Source organism: Aristolochia californica, unplaced genomic scaffold, assembly GCF_029961685.1.
Source record: "Aristolochia californica isolate CCGP_79_NKW_82.1479 unplaced genomic scaffold, dmAriCali1.0.hap1 SCAF_13, whole genome shotgun sequence".
Classification (NCBI taxonomy): domain Eukaryota; kingdom Viridiplantae; phylum Streptophyta; class Magnoliopsida; order Piperales; family Aristolochiaceae; genus Aristolochia; species Aristolochia californica.
Window position 1 is genome coordinate 6,215,547 of NW_027181804.1, and position 19,903 is coordinate 6,235,449.

General features: G+C 37.8%; 3 protein-coding genes across 3 annotated transcripts; 1 reads left to right on the forward strand and 2 right to left on the reverse strand.

Annotated features, from left to right (window-relative positions):
• Nucleotides 1-4,043: 4,043 nt before the first annotated feature.
• On the reverse strand, nt 4,044-6,401 carry LOC137948836 (prefoldin subunit 2-like). Its single transcript, XM_068795015.1, has 2 exons — nt 6,206-6,401; nt 4,044-4,690 (listed from the first exon to the last, which is right to left on the reverse strand). The coding sequence occupies exon 2, from the start codon at nt 4,684-4,686 to the stop codon at nt 4,240-4,242; it is 447 nt and encodes a 148-aa protein (XP_068651116.1). The 5' UTR covers nt 4,687-4,690; nt 6,206-6,401; the 3' UTR covers nt 4,044-4,239.
• Nucleotides 6,402-8,206: 1,805 nt separating this feature from the next.
• On the forward strand, nt 8,207-9,441 carry LOC137948585 (protein terminal ear1-like). Its single transcript, XM_068794676.1, has 4 exons — nt 8,207-8,679; nt 8,792-8,917; nt 9,024-9,165; nt 9,274-9,441. Exons 1-4 carry the CDS (start codon nt 8,207-8,209, stop codon nt 9,439-9,441), a joined length of 909 nt encoding a protein of 302 aa, XP_068650777.1.
• A 244-nt stretch (nt 9,442-9,685) lies between these two features.
• Nucleotides 9,686-18,703, reverse strand: LOC137947919 (probable plastid-lipid-associated protein 4, chloroplastic). Its single transcript, XM_068793763.1, has 6 exons — nt 18,376-18,703; nt 17,848-17,961; nt 17,426-17,524; nt 15,732-15,806; nt 15,437-15,504; nt 9,686-9,979 (listed from the first exon to the last, which is right to left on the reverse strand). The coding sequence occupies exons 1-6, from the start codon at nt 18,691-18,693 to the stop codon at nt 9,907-9,909; spliced, it is 747 nt and encodes a 248-aa protein (XP_068649864.1). The 5' UTR covers nt 18,694-18,703; the 3' UTR covers nt 9,686-9,906.
• Nucleotides 18,704-19,903: the final 1,200 nt, after the last annotated feature.

A 19,903-nucleotide genomic window follows, 5' to 3' on the forward strand; every position in this document is an offset into this window, starting at 1 on the left:
GGAGTCCTGAAAATCAACAGCTACAAAACCTTTTCGAATGAAGTGAGTTGAGGATTTGGTCTAACCATCAAAAGGTTTTATCAAATACAATGCAAGGGTTGCTTCCTAACAATTTTTAGCACATATAAAGCCACTTAAACAGGCTGATTTACAATTAAAAATACAAAACAAATTTCCTGCATACCCTATCTTTGTGAGGAGCAACACAATCCAATCCTTAATGACTTGATGTTAAAAAATGAAGCTCATTTGAAAACTAGGATTGGTTTTTGTGGAAACTTCAAGATTGAGAAGTGGAAGAGAGAAGAGAGGAGAGAAAGTTGTGTGCAACACTCATCAGAGGTTTGAAATACGACCTTTAACCTCTTTCATTACTCATTTTAAGTGAAAATATAGTACAATGATACCCCTTGACATAAACTCAAAATAATTGCCTAATTACATGTCATATGAAACTGAAACAACTAATTGCAAGATAAAGCATAATACTTTCTTCCTATAGAAGGGGTAATATGCAGAACGTAGAAAGACTAAAATATTTTTTATATACAATTAACGTTTACCCGCAAGCTGGAGCGTATATGTCAAGAAGCCCCAACTTGTTGCAGAGTAATTGCTACACTTATCATAGCATCACAAATGAAATAAGTCTACTTCAACATTTGTGGTTCTTTAGATTTTTGGTTATCAGACCGCATCACCATAGAACCAACCTCAGTCAAAACTGATTGATAGAAGTTCATTGATAGTATGAAACCATTGCTTGGTATTTTTGCCTCTGCATTAAAATGAGCCACTACATTACGTTTTTTACTTTTCCAAATAACTAGGTTTCCTTCTACAAATATGCAATAGCCAGTAATTGACTTTCTGTTCATCTGAATAGCCCACAATTTGCAATAATCATGAGGCAAGCTTGAAGCTTGAAAATCCTGTTTTGCAACTTTTTGAGCACACCTCTTGTTACTTCTACCATCCCCACGGCCTCTACCACATCCAGAACCATCTCGTCCTTGTGCTTGACTAGTCCCCCATGTCCACGTGGTGTCTTAGACTGAATAGTGAGCGAATCAACTTGTTCCTTACTAACCTTGTCACCTGTTGACACCATGATAGTCTTTGCCCACACAACTTGGCTAAAGGTCTTTCAATTTGGGTACATAATCATTTGCTAATATTTGGGCCCAAATTGCATCATATTCGGGACCTGGGCCATCAAGGAACTTTACATCGTGAGCTTGTCCTTCTTTCTTGCGAAGCTCCTTTTCATCAGTAGTGAATGGATGATAGACACTGATCTTCTATAATAACCCTTGCAACTAACTAAAGAATTCGGTTACTGTCTTCTCTCCTCTTTTGAGACTAAAAAACTTTGCATACAGTTGATAGATTCGTGACAAATTACTCTCCTGATCTTATTTGAATTCTATGGAAACCCATATTGCCTTGGCCGTTTTGCAATTCATAACTTGACTCCTCATCTTGGACTCCATCTTATTCACCCACTAGACCCATTTGTCCTCTGCTTTGCAGTCCTCAATCATGAGATTAGGGGGTCATCTCTAGTGTATTTGCTTTTCTTCTTTGCCTTAAGATTCATCCAGACATACTTTTGACCAACTAATGTAATTTAGTCCATTCACCTTTTCAGAAATAATCTCAATATTATCCTTCCCTTTAGAACTTCCAGATTCCTTTGCCAGATTATACTTCACCTTAATTAGACATGTTTTATCACGAAGCTACTCGATCCCAGACACAATCTAATTTGGATGACTTAGCCAAATATTTATTATTGAAACATCTTGCAAGTAAATTTGAATCTGGAGTTTTTGATTTATCTTGATTATATCCATACATGCCAGGTCATTTGATTCCTGAAACACTGTTTATGTCCTATTTCTACATATCGTATTATTTTAGACTTTTTTCAGGTCCCAAAGTTACTGGTGTTGGTGGGCTTACACGTTTCTGTTAAATGACAGCTGTGGTAGCCTTTGCTTTCTCCTTTACTTCCATGTAGAGGGCCAAAGTCATCAACACCTAAGAAAGGGGTTAAAGTCTTGGCCGTCACATAAATTTGATTTCCTGTGGGGAGATATTTTGAATTATCTTTCAGTCTTTCTCTCCTAAAAATGTGCATCGAATGCCTTCTTGTGAGACAGGATTGTTCTATTGTAAAGCCACTAGTCTTTTAAACACGGAGCTACCCCATTGAAATGGAGGATGACAGTTTGATCTTCTCAAACCCACTGCATTTTCTCAGCAAAACAGAGAATGAGCTTCTCTTTTCTCAGTTTTCCTCCCTTTTTCCTATTCCATATACTTCCTATTTCTTATGATTCTGTTAGCAAAAAGGGTGCTTGTTTCCACTGCCATTCTTCTTTTTGGAGTATTTATAAATCTCTCTTCATTTTTTTCTGAGGAAAGATGTGTCTTCCAAATTTATCACTGAGATTTGGTTTTTACTTATTTGATGGTATTTTATCACTGGTGAGGCAAATCAATCAAGGTGGTGGAATGATGGTTCAATTCTCATATGACTATTGAAATTATGTAAGCAGTTACTGTGATCTCAAAAGTGGCTATAATTTTTCATTTTAGGAGTTCTTCAACCTAATCTGGGTGGAAGTTCGTCATAGAAAAATAAATGTTACCCTCTTAATAATCATGTTGTGGAAATCTAATGGGTCTCTAGGGAATTTTCTAAGTTCACCATTTAGAAATTTTTGCACAATGTGTCTTTATTGATGATGTATTAAACAAAAGGAAAAAGAAGTATCAAATAACAGATAAAAAAGCTGTATTTATGGCATCTCTATCTGATTTTACTGAAATTCATGTTCAAGTGATGAAGGGTGCTGTTGTATTCGTTAATACTCCAGAGCATGCATGTCCCTTCACAGATACTTCGAAGATTGCTTTTAGAGTATGATGTATTCAATCATCCTTGCTGGTCCAAAGGAGACAAGCAGATATATCTTGGGCTCTTCCACCAGACTTGTGAAGTAATTTCGATGGATGCACTTTATTGGGAGCTATAAATGCTTCTGTTAGATTTGCTGTTAAAAATGGGCTTCATTTTTCTTTTTCTTTTTTGCAAAAGATAGAGAGGACATCAACCTGATTTCTCACCTTAACGACCCAACACTAGTCTGGATAAACCATATTCGTTTTGCCTGTTCCAAATGTTCTAATCCAGTGAATGGTCAACAAATATCATATTGCATGCTTTACAAAGACTTTGATTGGTAAATTTGAGTTGCCAAAACTGGAGGCAATTCGTATGCCTGATGTGTAGGAGTGCAGTGGAGTAAATTGTCTCTTTGAGATTAACTTAAATCTTCTAAAGAGGAGAAGATCACCTTTTTGGTGAAGCTACAAAGTGAAGCTTTTTTAAAAAGTCAGTTTGTGATTTTAAAAGTAGAAGACAATTGACATCAATTGATATACACCCTTATAATACTACAAACTTTCATGCATATCTCGTATAAAAAGTTGACATAGTAGAAAGATCACTTTTAATTCTTTTGATGAGCAGATGCAATGGGCTGCCTTAATTCTGTAGATGAAGTTGATGGTAACCCGAAGATATTCATCTGAAATAAGTTCAAATGAGCAAAATAAAGAAGAATGTGGTTGAGTTCAGCGAAACATTATATATAATTAACAAATTATTATTTTTACTCCTGATAAGTGTTCGAGAGAACTGAGAAGTTCCTAACTGATAAAAATGTTCTTACAAGAAGGCGGGCAATTTTAGGATTCATATGCATACCCTTTCCGTCTTCCACCCTTCTCATTTTGTCATGATTATTGCGTTCTCGCCATTACCAGTAGCTCTCTCTAGGCTTAACAGTTTTTTTTTTTTTTTTTTCTGAAAGGAATAAGAGCAAAAAAGAGAAGAAAACAGAAAAAAAGACAAAGCTTCAATGAAGAAACAGCATAGTGGACAGAAGCGCTTGTTTTGACTGCATTTCAATCTCATCAGGTTTGAACGGAAAAATTGAAAAATTGGCACAGCAGAAGAACCACACCAAACGCTGGAAAAAAATAATTCAGCTGCAATTTTAGATCCTTTCCAGTTTCCAGCAAAATAGTTTGACTAGTTGCAGAGAGATTAAAAACTTCATTATCACATGTTTGCCAACAGGTATTCATAGACGCAGACACTGTTCAATTTTCTCAACATTCATTTCCAAAAGGATAAAAAAAGATGCCACGGTTGACAACTAGGAATCAATTTTCATCACCTGCAGGTCCAACTAGAACTCCCTGAGCAGAACCTTCCTTCCTGCCACCTTCATCCTTTACTTCTCCATCGGATTTCCTTATCCTGATTTTATACTTGGATTCAAATTCAGCAAGTTCCTTTTTCTTCTTTTCCAATGCCTCATATAACCTTGAAATCACCTCCTCCAGACCCTCTTTGTTCCGCTGTACTGCAGGCAAAACCTCTTTGATGGTTCTTTCAACCAACACACCGCCAATCATCCGATAACATCTCCTTGTGGGATCTAATGGTTGTATGGCCCCCATCACTAATGAATGCTCGCTAACTTCCATCTCCAGTTCTGTGATTTTTGAGTAAATTTGATTTATTTCGGACCTCATGGCAGCATATAAGTTCGCAACTGCCTGCTCATTCATTGGCTCTTTACCATCGGCACCCGCTTGACTAGTCATGACTCTGAAAACATAAAATAAATGTGTCATAAGATTTAGTATTTTCTATTAATAGTTTTCAGTATTAAGTTTTAAAGACATGAAATGTACATGATTTTCAATGCGCATACAGAATTCCCAATGTTGACATGGAAAATAAATTACAAAAGCCAGAAGCCAAACTTGGGAATCGGGTACACAAACTTGAGGTTATGTCAAAAAAATTCAGCATATGGTATATGACTATATACCAGCAAACTTTTCAATCAGGAGTAAAAATCGGAGGCACATAAACATTACTAATCATAGAAAATGCTATTTTCATTTTGGTCTTAGACATGCGTACGCCACAGAGATCAGTACACTGTTTGAAAGCTGAAAGACAGGTGGTCAATTCCACTAAATTACATTTGATCTGCTAAGGGTAAAAGAATCAGTGACTGACTTCAGTTTGTCCATTTTTCCAGTAAACTTGCTAAGACAAAAAGAATGAATCAGACAATGAAGAGTAAAAAGGAAGTTCTCATCATTCGTGAATGTACACTCCTTAAAATAGACAAAATTTCCCAAGAAAAATATGAGAGGCTGATTGGGATAGGATGTGGATTGATGACAGCAATAAAACTTCAAATCTGAACAAGGTCGTATGATTTCGGAGACTAGTTGTGTGCTCAATGTGCACAATTTTGGGAGTATTTTCCTTCTCTTGCTAAAAGAATTGATGGATTTAACAAGGATAGAATAGGCTCATTAACTTGGTGGCTGAATAGAATATTCTATTAGACTGCAATTCATACTCCAGTCAAAGCTGCTGCAAGGTTTGAAAAAATTAAAATGGGCTCAGCATTATTGTCCTCTGAGGGCTTTGTGACTGCTACAACGATTGTGGAGAAAAATATCTCAAAGAAATGTGATACTGAGAAACTTCCCAAATTTGCCAAAAAGCTATGATGTGGTTTTCCAGAAAGAAAATCCTTCCGTCAGTATAAGTATAACCCACTAGAAATGTAAAAACATTAGTTAAAACAATATTTTTTTAACTGAATAGAGATTATCAAGCAGAAAGTTAATGTATACGAACTCGTTCAAGTAAACACATACGATAACTGGACATAGTTTGATAAAATTCCAAGAAAACTATCAACCTTCTCAAAGTAGTAAAAAAAAAAAAAAGCTGAAAACGGGTAAACAAGCTATCGAGTAGCTACAGTCACAACAAGCATAACCCTCGAACTCTGCAACCCCCACGACAGCCCCGGCTTCAGTATTGATTCAGAGAACGCAACTCAGCAATGAACACAAGAAAAAAAGTAAGTAGTTTTAATTTAACAAAAGTAATTTACTAAAAAAAAAATCACGGAAGGGGCATACAAATACGACAGGCGGTTCTAAATCTCTCAAATGAAAGAAGATAATCTCAAAATCCTAGAACCGTAGGGGGCCTAGGATACTAATCATATGTAAAGGAGTTACAAAACGTAGATCAATGATAGAATTCAAAACAGAGAAGAGAGGACAGGATTCGCAGGAAAGAAAGTACCTTTGCAGAGAGCGGAGAGACTCTCAAGGCTGAAAGATGCAGCTCCTAACTGGAAAATATGCTGAAAATGATCTATAAGAAAGAACGGAGGGATGGAAAGGAACAAAGGTCTAAAATAAAGGCTCCCAGCAGTCGCCACTGCCACAACCACAAGGGCCTTTCGTTGCATCGTGTGTGTATATAAAATGGGGTTACGACACGAGTCGGCACTCGGTGCTGGGGTCGCAACTCGCGCAAAAGCGACCTAACTCCATCTTTTGCTTATAATCTCAGACACTGGTTCTAAACACATCAACTAATGAACATTCACTAATGCACAAACACATTTCTATGTTCTAGGTCATCCTCCTCTCCTCTCTTTTGCTTCTCCGTGTTGATCGATCATATAGAAGACAACAGACCATCAACATAAAGCTTGATCGATCAACCTTTACAGGTACTGAGGGTTAGGTTTATAAAGCATGATTGATTAACCCTTATGTAGATAATTGATCAACTAGAATCTTGCCAAGCCAATGTATAAAACTTGGTCAATCAGTCCAAAATCAGAACTAATTGATGCTTTGAGGCAAATGATAAATTATCTTGTGATATATTAGAATTTAAAAAGAATTCATTAATTTAGAGGAAAAAACTCAAAAATGGTTTTATTCACAAGATTACACCTATGAGGCACCATTGGAAGAACAAAGACAAACATGTTCACAAATTTACTCCTTTGCCACATGTTAGATGCTATTATTGTAATGAAATAGGTCATTATGCTCATATTTGAAAATTAGAAAGACATGTGACATTAAACAAAAGTGGGTACCAAAATCCAATGAAATTTGTTATGGTAAACCAAAAAGTGGGTACATTTATTAATCTCTATTGGCCAACGTGGCCTACCATTACTAGCACTAGTGGAGATTCATAACAATCCTCCCCTCTAAAGATGAACCTTGTCCTTAGTGGTATCCATAAGAAGAGTGAAAACTCAAATGAGGGTTTTAAAGGTACCCTCTTGTGTTGAGACCCCTTTCTTATGATAATCTTTCCAATTTCCTAAGAGCATAGGGCTGTGACATTCCTCTTTCAGCAACATGGTCCTTAAATGTGGGAAAATAAGGCACCTTGATCAACTAGGGTGGAATGGTTCAGCTAGAGATGTGGGGGAAGAAGATTTGCTCATAATCAAATCGAATTAAAAAATTGCACAGTGGAAAGCCCAATTGACTGGTCCATGGGAATGTCTTTCAGCGACCTCTGCAGTCCAGAGGTCCGGACACAAGACAAGAAGTAGTCAAAAGCGGAAGAGTCGTTTACACCGAAGAGGCATTGGCATGTGGAAGACGACTGAGATCAATTGGAAAGACGTGAAATAAGCTTTCTAATCCTCGCTATGACCGTCCCCTGACAGAGCGATTGCATGTCACGCGAAGGTTAAACCCGTTCGGAAAGCTCTGCGGCCCCCTTTGCCTTTGGAAACAAAAAAGCGCCTAAAATACTCTCCATTAATGAATCGTCCCAATCTCTCCTTTTTTAATGCTTTGTCGTCTCTTCTCTCTCCTCTTGCCGCCGTAGTTTTCATTTAATGCCCCTGCCTCTGCGCTACCAATTCTGTTTGATAAGATGTACCTGCATCATTCCATTCGTCCTCTCTCGTTGGAGCTGGAAGGGACATCTTCCTTTTTCCTTAGGTGAAGGAAGCACAGAGATTTGAAAGCTTACGGAAGAAAAAGACAACAACCAACCCAAAACGTATTTGTTTGATAAAAAATTGAGGTGTGGCTAACTGGATGGAACCTCTGTCTTCTTGCTTCTAAATAGCTTCTGTCTTTTTTCTGAGATCCCCATATCTGCCAAGGGTTTAGTCAGCTTTGTTTCAGGTGTTTTCTACTTCAGGCTCTTCTTCGTCCTTCATCCTGCACTCCCGACTCGTTTCCACCGAGTACTGCTTCTTTTTTATCCGAGCTCCTGCTTTGCTTCGGCGTTCTTCTTCTTTCTCAAGTGCAGAAAATGTTGAACCCCAATGCTCCATCTTTCTATGTCCGACCTGTTGCACGGGCTTTCGACATTCCTGTTTTCTTTCCTCCTCCTCCTCATCATGTTTCGGGTTTTCCTTCTTGCTTGCCCACACCTATTCTTCTACCTTCCGTTGACCTGTTTTTTGACAAATGTCCTCTTCCTCCTCCACCTCCTCCACCTTTTAATGTTGATTCGAAAAGAACTTATCCTATCGACAAAGTCATTCTTCCACCTTCTGTCTCTAATTCGGATACCGTTACTAAAACTGAAAGGCCACCCTTGAGAAAGACATTCTTTTCAGTCAGTGGTCCAAGGTCGTCTCTCTCCCGACGAACGAAAATCGTCAAAGTCTGGATGGCGAAGAGTTCCGGCCGCTTTCTTAGTCCATCCGCCTTCAATCCATCGGAGTTTGACGATGGCGATCGAACAACCGTCATGATAAAAAACATCCCCAACCGTCTTAGGTTCTTCCGCATCTATTTATTTATTTGTCTATTTATATGTGCAGTTCTTTGCTTCTATATGTTTCTCTAGCTAACGTTTTTCGTTGATTTTTCTATTACCTTGCTGGTTCAGTCGGGAAAAGCTGATCGGTATGCTCGATCAGCACTGCATGGAAGAGAACGAGAAAGAGAAAGAGAAATTGCCGTCGGAGCCTGTCTTGTCCGAATACGATTTCGTTTACCTGCCCATGGACTTCCGGTACCATTCATCGCTTCTCCTTCGTTTGTCAGCTCGTGAATTCGAACAAGTAAGAGTGTAACACCATGGGTTCGTTTTCTTTTCCCTGTTAACGTGTTTTTTACAGAAACCAGTGCAACCTTGGCTACGGCTTCGTCAACTTTACAAATCACAGAGGCGCCGTCCGATTCTATAACACGTACGTGAACCACAGATGGGAAATTTACGAGTCGAAGAAAGTCTGCGAAGTGTCATCAGCTAGGATTCAGGTTCCTCCGACCGCCTCCTCCGTTTAGTCTTCTGGGTTTTCGGTGACTCTTGTGATTAGTGCTAGATTATGATGGACTTGTCCTTTTAAAACTTCTTCTGTTCCCCAGGGGAAGGCTGCTCTGGTTGAGCGCTTCAAGAAGACGTGCTTCAACTGCCACTCGGACGATTACTTGCCGGTTCAGTTCACTCCTCCACGAAACGGCTTCACGTCTCTCCCAGACCCGGTTCTGGTCGGGTCGCGGAGGCCGTCCCTGACATCTCCAATTCGAGGCTAGGCTTACTTGCTAACAATTCCTGGAAGTTGGATGGTTGTTTTTGCCAGAAGCACAGACGCTGTTGTAATAGAGTTATTTAGGTTGTATAAGAGGCAGGTTTTCTGTTAACAATTCCTCTGTTTGGAATTAAAAAAAAAAAAAACTTATGAGATGCAGAATGAGTGTGAAATCTAGATTCCTTCAGGTACAGTAAGCAATTCTGAAAACAATTGGAATTTTGCCTGTGTTTTCTTTGGATCCTTGGTTTTAAAAGGAAACAAAATACAGCTTTACTGTTCTAAGAACTAATGGATTGTTAATATTGAAACAACTATCTAGAAGGAGCACAAGTAAAATGAAACTTAATCTTGCATCAAGCCATATACAGCTATCTTTTTTTTTAACAATGGATCATATACAGTTCCTTCTTTTTGAAGATTTACATAAGCTTACGTAGGTGATATACATGGGGAAAATTGAGGTCCTTCAGAGAGGAACCCTGTAGGATGGATCCACCATCTTCAAAACGAACAAGTTTCCTTTGTCACCCCTAGAAATCCTGCACATTGCGGAAAAATTTAGATAAAATACAATCTGCTGCTTGTATTTAAAACAAGTATAGAAGACTAAACCAATTTTAAAGAATACATCTATACGATCTCCCAATACACTTTCTTTTTAGTCGAAAAGATTGACAGTCATATCTAACCTCCACAATCAGACCAGACCTACACAAGTACTTATGAAACATACAATAGGTTAAAATAGTGCAGTAACAAAACGAAAATAGGAAGCCTGCTTGCGGAAGGATGTTGAAACATAGGTAAAATAAAAGAATTGGAGATGTAGGACTGAAAAAGAAAGTGTTGCTACCACCTGCCCTTCTGTCTCCATACATGAGAAGAATCACGTCAAATATAATCATCAGGTTGAAGAAGAAATGAAAGATCAAAGTAGAGAAGTTTGATATCCTACTATTAGAAAATACATCAAGGGGCATTTTGGTTATTTTACCATTTGTAGTTAATTTTCTTCATGTAATCTTAATCTGCATGTTAAATTATGTCTGTGGTTAAATTTTCATGTACATAGGACATGTAGTTAAGGAGATAATGTTTATTAAATGTATAGGGGTATTTTTGTAATTTGAAACTCAAAAATAGTTATATAAGAGTTCTGGGAATTCGTGCAAGATTACCAACGAAGCCTTTTCAGGCTCTTCAAAGAAAACTCCTTCTTCTTCCCCCCTTTTCACTCAATTTTCTCTTCCTTCACCACAAATTTTTATTTTACATGGTATCAGAGCAATAAATTTCTTGTCAATTTTGAAGAGGAGGACCTGTTGGAAGGAGAAAATGTACAGGTTTTTTATGCTCATTCTTCAAAGTTAAAAAAAAAAAAATTCTTCTTTTCTCTGCCATAACCTTAGGGTTACTGGTCTTTATGAATCATTCTAAGGGTTCTCTATGCTTTAATTGTCCTAATTTGGTTGCTAATTGGGTTTTTGGGATCTACATCACCCAACCCAGTGTTGGATGCCTACATCATCATTCAATTGATGACATCAGCCCTAATCGTTGCTCTTTGTGCATGATATTGGTTGAGATAGCTTTGAATTGTTGGTTATCGGCTTGTTGAGGCGCATATATCCTATTTATGTGCCCTAACCTTAATTTTGTGAGTGAGACCCACCTTGGTGATAAATCTAAAAATTATCTACAAACTTCGATTGGTTATTTTGTAATTATATATCAGTATCATGGCTGAGACAGGAAAAGTTTACACTTCGGCTAGAGAAAATTCTAGATTTGAAGGAAAGGATACCATCATATGATTACTTCTGAGAAATTGACAAAGCCTAATTATCTTAATTGGGCTAAGTCTGTTAGGATGTATCTGAAGGGTAGAAAGAAGTTGAAGTTTACCCCAAATGATCCTCAAGTGCCTCCAAATGATGATTGGGAGGTAGAGAACAGTCAAATTATGACCTGGATTGTCAATATTATTGATTCTACTCTGAGAAATCAGGTGATGACAGTGAGATAGCAAAAACTATGTGGCTGTCTCTAGAATCTTTACATACACAGAAGAGTAATCTCTCTCGCGTTTATGAGCTGTATACATACTTTTTTATTGAAAAGAAGAAATAGAACGCCAAACTTTGTCATATGGAAGGAAATCAATGTATATCATCAGTTTACTATGGATGAAAATGAGTTGAGAAAACAACAAAATCAGTTGTTTGTTACAAAAAAATTGGATGGTTTAGGTGCTGAATTTGATGTTATTAAAGCCTAGGTGTTAGCTTCAGATGAAACTCCTATTCTCAACAACTTTTAATCGCATTATGCGGGCTTAAAAGACTATTGTACCGGAACAGGTAAAGGAGGTAAGATAATGGAAGTCACTGCTCTTAATGCTTCCAAAACTATATTAGCTCTTACAGATTCATCTAAATGTAGAAGTAGAGGCCGAGGTCGAGGAAGTGGTGATGGTAATTCATAAAGGAAATGTGTTCATTGTAGTAGAAATAATCATTATTCTGACAGGTGTTGGGTTAAGTTTGGGAAGCCAGCATTAGCTAATTCTACAACTTCTGATAGTGGAAGTGGGAGTTTAGATTCTTCTATATCGATTACACCGGGTGCTCCAGATGAGATGCAACAATTGATATAGCAGCAGCAGTAGGCTGCTCAGCAAAGCTCAGATCTCTTTTGCCTCGACCTCGGTACTTGTAGCTCATACTTCCATCCCAGTTCCTAGTTTTACCGATGTTGACCCAGGTATGACAGCTTATCATGTTCACTCGTCACCATCTTGGGTTCTTGACTAAGGAGCCTCCAGACACATGTCAGGAATGTCATCATTGTTTTTCATCAAACATGTTAATCTTGCGAATGGTTTTAACCCTCCTGTTCAATGAGTAGGCAATGTCACTCCTTTTTTGTCTCCTCAATCAACACTTCTTGTTCCCAAGTTTCCCTTAAAATTGTTGTCGGTTAGTTAGCTAGTCAAGTCCATGAATTGTTCTCTCATATTTTATCCTACCCATTGTGTTTCTCTAGAAGAGGAGTAGGGAAAAAGAGTTTTGGAAGAGGAGCAACTTTGCTGCCTTGGAATACAAGCCAAAAAGGGCCTCCAGCTTCTTTATAATCAAGGTTTAAGTGAAAATTTACAAAATGATAAAAATGTCCCTCAATACCCAAAATTACATATCTCCTAAAATACATGTTTAAAGTGAATGAAAATTTAACTAGAGATAAAATAAGACATTCTCTATCTAATAGCCATACTAGAAGAGAAAAATATAATGTGAAAAACATGGGAAATGACCAAAATACCCCTATACTTGTATTTTAACAGTTATAAATAAGGAGAGGGGTCTATATGACCTAATCTTTCACATTTTTTCCCATGCAAAATTCAATGTTCTATCAGAGCAGGTTGCCCCCTACCATCCATCGGTTGACTAATCAACTCACGGAGATGATGAGACTCTTCCCATTTTAATTCGCGTTTGTTTCCCATTCATTTCTTCTACTAACTTTTTCTTAGTTTAAACTGGCTCATCTTCTTCCTCTGCGTTTAGCTGGCTTAAATCACACAATTCCCTAGCTATTCAATTTTCCTTCAATTCCGCTCCTGCTCCTACACTTTCCGCTCTTTCTAGTAAGGTTGGTGCATGCAGGAGTTAACTCAATTCCATAGATAGTTCAGTTTAAGAGTGTGTGAATGAAGAGTGAAGCAGTGTCCTATGAAAGGGTCTTAGTGAAGATATCCACTGAGCGCTTTATAGTGTGCATAAAGTCTGATTTCATCAAGTCGCTCGGGCTGAAACATTTACTCCAAGGAACAATGGGTTTCTTAATATGCTGAGTTTTGCCTTAACTCTGGACAAAATTCTAGTGAAATTTGTGTTTATATTAATGATCAATTTAGTGGTTGCTTTTGTGGTCAGTTTCAATGGTCAAATATGCTGGTCAAATTTTTTATGATTGTGGTTAATTTTGATGTCTCTACCCTTCAATGTCTCAAATACTGTTTGGTTCAAATTTTGTCTCGAGAAATATTTTCTCATGTTTTGGGAATTGAGTTGTCAATCTCTTTGTTTTGAGTTCCTTGGGTTGGTCTTTTTATTTTGCTATCTATGGGTGTTTTGTCCTTAGTGACTTATTATTGCCCCTAGTAGGCTTTATTATTACGCTTAAGTGGGTTCCATATTGCTGCCCTTAAACAGGTGATTTTCTGCTCGTCATGCCCTTAAGTGGGTTTTTCTATTTAGTGACTGTTATCACTTTTTTGTATTTAAAATCACATTGTATGGCAATTTCAACTTTCTTATTTACGTCACCCATGTTATTACTACCCCTTTCTTTGGTTGTGTCCACTAGTTAGGGTTGTGAGAGTCTTTTCCTTTACTAGTGTTTCTTTTGTCTATTTTCTCCAATTGGACATAGAATGTTATTCAGAGAGAGAGAGACCAAAAATGTTGTAGTATCTTAAGTTCTATTATGATCAAGTCGGGGATTATTTGACATATACTGCCCAGCTAGAGGGCAGAAAGAGAAGAATACTACTCTCTTGATGAAGTTGAACCCAAGCACCATACTACAAGTGTAAGTTCAAGATTAAAGCTGCAAAGAAGTTGAAGACCACATGAAAGTCAGGAAACTTGTATTTTGAAGATTTTGGAGATCAAACTGACATATACTCCACAAGCGGTAGATTTTGAAGACTAAGTTTGTATTTTCTTTTTTCCTTATGTTTGAAATGGGGAATTGTGAGACATATTTTGTAACAGGCTAAAGCTATACTCTACACTGAAGCGGAGAATTGGAAGTTATAATTTAGAGTTTAAGTGAGTCATTTTATTTCCTAGGAAAGTTATTTCTAGTAGAAAGTAGTTTCCTAGGGTTTAAGGGAAAGCAAGACATGGATGTAATTTTAGATATTGTATAAGTTATAAATAGGGTAAAGGGGTCTGTAAACCCTAATCTCTCCCACATCTTTTCTCCTGCAAAATCAATAAGCCCAAAGCAGAAACCTCAGGTTCAAAGTTTGTAATTTTTCAGATTTTCTAATTTGCACAATTTTTTTTCTCAGTTGATTAGACTTCAGGAACTCTTTCAATATTACTTTTCTCTGTGAAAAAGGAAAACAAGAGAGTTCGAAGAGAGAAACTGAAGGAGAGAAGGGGGGAGCAGAGTTTGAGGGGAGAGACTTTTGAGAAGAGTCTCAATAGGGGTTGTGCTCGACCCCCTCATCTCTTTATTAAGTGAAAAAGGTCAAAGTTACACAAATACCCCAATACACTTAAAATCACTTAAACCCTTATATCTCCCAATCAAAACGCATGAAACTAAGTCTCATGACATAATCAAACACATAGAAGAAGATAAGCCCTTCAGAAACACCAACTGATGTGAAAAGACCAACTTACTCCTCAGTAGATTTTCTAACATTCTCATTTGTGAATTTGCTGACTAACGTGTTCATTAATCAATTCTTTTGCTTTTGATGTATGGGAATTACGGATGTAAATAGATAAAAACATAATTGGTAAGGGCTCAACCCATTACCAAATGATACCAGCATACTTGACCTGACCCAACCCATTACCACAATCACTTTCAACACCCAATTTCTAACAAAATAAACAAATTCCACAGTTTTCTAGCAGTACTCAGGGCAAAGATGAAATCATTTGCCATGCCAATAATAAAGTATCATAGGACACATGCCAGTCCCACCATCTGAGTTAGAGAAGTTCTGGAGCATTTTTCCTTTTCCAAATATGTGGGATCTTGTTGAATCTCAGAGGACTCAGGATTTCATAATTGCCATTCCACTTCAGTAAACCATCTTTATTGTTTCATTGTTACAGTCAACCCTCTTTTTGTTTCATAAGTGTCCGTTTCTTTTCATTGTAAACCCTAAACTCTAAACTTTATAGATAATGAAAAGAATTAATCAAAGATAATAGCATATTTGACAAACTAAAACAAGAACAACTTACCGCAGATCTTCGTCCAAATAAGTAATCTCCAATTCACCTCGACCTCTTCCAGGAGCTTTGATAGATATCTGCACACATTTTGAGAAGCAAATAAAGAAAACAACTAAGCAGTTAGTAAATGAGCACTTCTTCTGAAGAATATATGTAAGTATTGCCAATCGAAATAATTCAGATATAAGCTTCAGATCAAACACACTCCTTTATGAAGAATTCACTGTCTAGGCATATGTTTTACATGTGGATGCAAATGAATATATAAGGCTTTACTTTGAGAAAGAAACAGGAGTTTACTTACCACACCCAAAATTTTAAATGTATCAAACCTAACAGCAACTCGTTTTGAATTGATTGGCACTAAGTTTGCTGTCACCTGCAGGAAAAAAAAAAAATCATACATGCCCAAAAACATTGGTTTAACATTCAAGAAGCAAATAGAAGAGTAGTTCATCATTGCTCATCATTGATTGGAAACTGTTTATATATTCGATTATCATGGAATTCAAAATTTACGTTTTATGTGCCAATGGACCTAACTTGGGTATGGGCATCTGATTGGCACAGCAATTGTATAGGTCTAAAGGCCAACTTTTCATATTTCATCATCTCTAAGGCATTAGTGAATTACCAAAGTATGAATCATTTGGTACTGAAACAGGTAATGCATCCTATGTTCAAATACCCAAGGGGGGTAGGCCTCCACAAAGGTTACTCAGTAATAAAGTGAGAGCCCTCAGAAAAGTTAAAAAGACCTGCTGGATGAAGAGTCAGAACTTTTCATCATTATGGATGCCAGCTTGGAAATATGGTGGAATGCAAGATAAGTGTGGGGCACAATCAGGGTCCTAGGCATCAAAACATAGAATAGGTTAAGGACCGACTTCCCAAAATCTACCAATTTAACTGTTTACCTAAGACCATTTATTTGTTTGTTCTGTGCTCCAATCCATACAGTCCACATCCTAAACCCAACTGTCTGTTTTTCTATCATAGAGATGGTATGAGAGTAGGAAAAAAGTCCCCCATCTAAACATGGTTAGGAATTCTGTTGGGCAGGCCTCTTAAGGGGCCAGTCATTTTGGGGTACAACCAGACCTAAACTTAAGTAGGAAAACGTGTATGGTTCTAGACCTCCAAATATGTTTCTTTCAGATATTTTGACCAAAACAAAAATAGAACAATCGGATTGCTGCACCCTTGGAAATCCAATTTGCTGGGAATTTAAAGTGTTTTCATAGCTCACAAAAGCGTCAACATTGCATCCTGCTTTGGCCCAACTGGAATTGCAGACTCCACAATCACTGGAATCCAGAGTCTTTGGTAGGGAATGCTTTTTATCACAAGAACTCCATTGGTGGTCAACTCGGGATGAAAGAAGACTCGAGCATGGTCATCAGTTGGTATTCAAAGACGATGAAGCCCCCTTGAGACATTGGCAGACTTTTCAGGAAAACATGGACCTTGCTTCAGATTATACTTGTTCTAGGTTCAATGTGCTAAGATCTGTCAACCATATGGCTGACTCATTAGCTAATCAGGGGCATCCAGCCAATCCCTCATTGTAAGGGGGGGCCTACCTAATTTTATTCTTGTTGCATTCGGGCTTTGGAATAAAATTTCACCTTACTCAAAAACAAAAAGAAAAGAAACAGAGGAAATGAATCTTCCACAACAAGGTAACTTAAAATCAGTAGTTGCTGATTAATGTAGACTAATTTTGTTGAATAATGTCCAAGTATCTATTCCATCACTCCTGTACCCCAATTCACCTTGAAAATAACTAAAGAACGCAAACAAAAGAGAAAAGCAGTCTTTGGCTGTTCCCGAAAATCTCATACCATGCATTGCCACCTTTGGTTGAATTATCTGGGATAAGGTGATACATGATGACTCAAAATAAGCCAATACAATCTTTCTTGCAGCACCAGAAAGTAGAAAAGAAGCTGCCTTAAGTAAGACCACGTTAACAGAGAGATGAAGCAGAAGAAGCACCTGATTGAAGTATGGCCATGTTTCCATATTTTGAGCCCTCAGAGTGTCCGCATTTATTGCCTGGTAGATTTTCCCATTTGGCCTTAAAAATTTTGGCCTCTGTCACATAATTGAACCGATCAGTAGCAACAATCAAAGTATGGGCAATTTTCTTTTTGGAGTCAACTGAGACACCATAAAACAAATTCACTAAACCAGCTCGGTTAGCACACAGCTTTATTTTTGAGGAATTAAACAACCTTCCACAAGTTCATTCCAAGCTTACCCACCAAAGATAAAGAAGCAAAACAAAAACAAGAAAAAAAAGTCACACAAAATGATATTGAATAGAAATAGTGAAAATGCATAGCAGAAAAACTGCTTAAGTTCTGGACAAGTAACAAAGATCTTGCTAAGAAGCAGAAAAGGAGAAACCACCATACCTGAGTGGCCAAAATTGATCTGGAAGTTGTATACAGAAGTTCCCACTTCCCATTCAGTAAATCAGATTTGAGTGGCTCCTTTACTGTATTGACTGATTCAAGTTCACGTGCAATCTAATCAATGACGAGAAGACCAAATAACATCATGAAAAAATACAGAATAACTTCTAATTTCAGAAACTTTTTATGTCATCCTAACTCCTAAGGTAGACGCTCGAGCAGGTAAGGTAAACGGTACAACAAATAAAAAAATCAAGCAGAAAACAACTATCATCTGAATACTCGTGCGATCATCGACGAGTAGAAACAGAAGGAAGGTACATTTAGGATCAGCAAACTAGTTCAAAAGCCCGAAAGTGGTGAACACTTTAGAATCCTCCGAAAAGCTCGCTGAACAGAGTGAGTGAAAACTTTTCTGACAAACTCTAGAATCAAAATTTCAAATAGTTTGTGGTGTTTAAGTAAAAGGGTTCAAGGCAAGAACTCCGTAAGCATATGGCGACTAGAGAGAACGGAAAGAGAAGCCACCTCATCGACCCGCTGCTTGTCGTCCTCAGTGGCCTCTGCGCCACGATCAAGGGGCGCGATAGCCTCAAAGAGGTCATTCTTGAGGGCGTCCTTGTCTTTGCCCTTCTTTTGCAAGAATGAAGGGAAGAAAGACACGCTAGCCCGCCATTTCTCGAGCCGTTGGTTTCCACCACGAAGGTTTACATCACTGGCATTGGATTTTGGAGAGAAGCTCAATTTAGCTAGACAAACAGTAGTTGGCGCTGCTCGGTTCGTGCCGCAAGACGGAACGGAACAGTGAAAGGTCGTCAAGAGAGAAGCAGATGAAGGCGCAGCCATGGATGAATATGACAGGAAATTTTAGGATGGCAAAGAGTGAAGGATAAGCAAGATGGGAGAGGCCCTGAACGAGTCTATCCTGGGTGGGCTTGGGCCGGGATTTTTTCTCCTAAAACCGACAAATCTGAAATTCGACTCAAGCTGCCTTTGAATAAAATTAAGTCCCATATTAATTAAGCGTTATAAAGCAAGATTTGAGTTATTAGGTTAGCTAATGAGTATATTATATGATTAATCATTTCAGGGTGTATTTATATGATCTACTCATGGTGAATTTATTCCTAGTCTTAGGGCTATAAATTGTAGAAGGAATATATATATATAGTCATATAAATTAAGGTCATTGGTGGCTTTTTTCTGTTTTCCTCATTTGAAAATTAATAAGAGAGCAAAAACGAAGCATCAATGCGGTCTTTGAAATATGACCACAAATAATGAAGCAAGCCACCAAAACTGATTAAATCATCTCAAAACTGCAGCAGCTTGTGGATAGGAATTTTTTTGGACATTTAAATGATAAATATAAAATATTGTTACTAGATTATAATAGTTACAAATACCAAATTGCCATTTTTTATATTTTAATTATTTTAAAAAATATTTTTCCTTGCATACAAAGTGAAACTAAGACGGAAAGAAAAGGAAAGGAGCTACCCTAGTTGAATATAGGAATGAAAAATAATACTTCCGTAATTATTATTGATCAGGTGTATATTATTTATAGAGTTATAACAGAGACAATACATGATTACAACTTTGCATTTTGAGTCTTGTCTCTAATTCAATTACTAGTTATCTTTATCATTATTTTTATGTTTATCTCTATCATGACCCCACAGAGATGGAGCTCCCAGAGGCGAGTCCAATCTTGATCTGTAAAAAGAGGAGCGTGTTCTCAAAAGTGGTATGGAGAGAACAACAGCACTAGTAGTGACTGAGAAGAGTAGTGGCACTGTAGGTGGCTAGGGCAATCAGAATCGCATCGTCCAGTAGCAGATTAGCTGTTGGGGTGGATGGAATCGCTTCGTCCGAAGACAGAGCAACGGCACTAGAAGCGGCTGAGGCGGATAAGATTGCATTGTCCAGTGAAAGATCAGTGGTTGAGGCGGACAAAATCGCATCGTCCGGAGGAACAACAGTGACACTGGAGGTGGACGAAATCGCATCGTCTAGTGGAATGGCAGCGGTTGGGGCAAACAAAATCACATCG

Excerpts from the sequence above, each read along its gene's own strand:
- LOC137948836 (XM_068795015.1), bottom strand. The coding sequence starts at position 4,686 with ATGACTAGTCAAGCGGGTGCCGATGGTAAAGAGCCAATGAATGAGCAG.
- LOC137947919 (XM_068793763.1), bottom strand. The coding sequence starts at position 18,693 with ATGGCTGCGCCTTCATCTGCTTCTCTCTTGACGACCTTTCACTGTTCC. Across the intron at positions 17,962-18,375 it reads ACAAGCAGCGGGTCGATGAG|ATTGCACGTGAACTTGAATC; the intron begins GTGGCTTCTCTT and ends GTCATTGATTAG. Across the intron at positions 17,525-17,847 it reads GATCAATTTTGGCCACTCAG|AGGCCAAAATTTTTAAGGCC; the intron begins GTATGGTGGTTT and ends ATTATGTGACAG.
- LOC137948585 (XM_068794676.1), top strand. The coding sequence starts at position 8,207 with ATGTTGAACCCCAATGCTCCATCTTTCTATGTCCGACCTGTTGCACGG. Across the intron at positions 8,918-9,023 it reads TACCTGCCCATGGACTTCCG|AAACCAGTGCAACCTTGGCT; the intron begins GTACCATTCATC and ends TGTTTTTTACAG. Across the intron at positions 9,166-9,273 it reads TGTCATCAGCTAGGATTCAG|GGGAAGGCTGCTCTGGTTGA; the intron begins GTTCCTCCGACC and ends TCTGTTCCCCAG.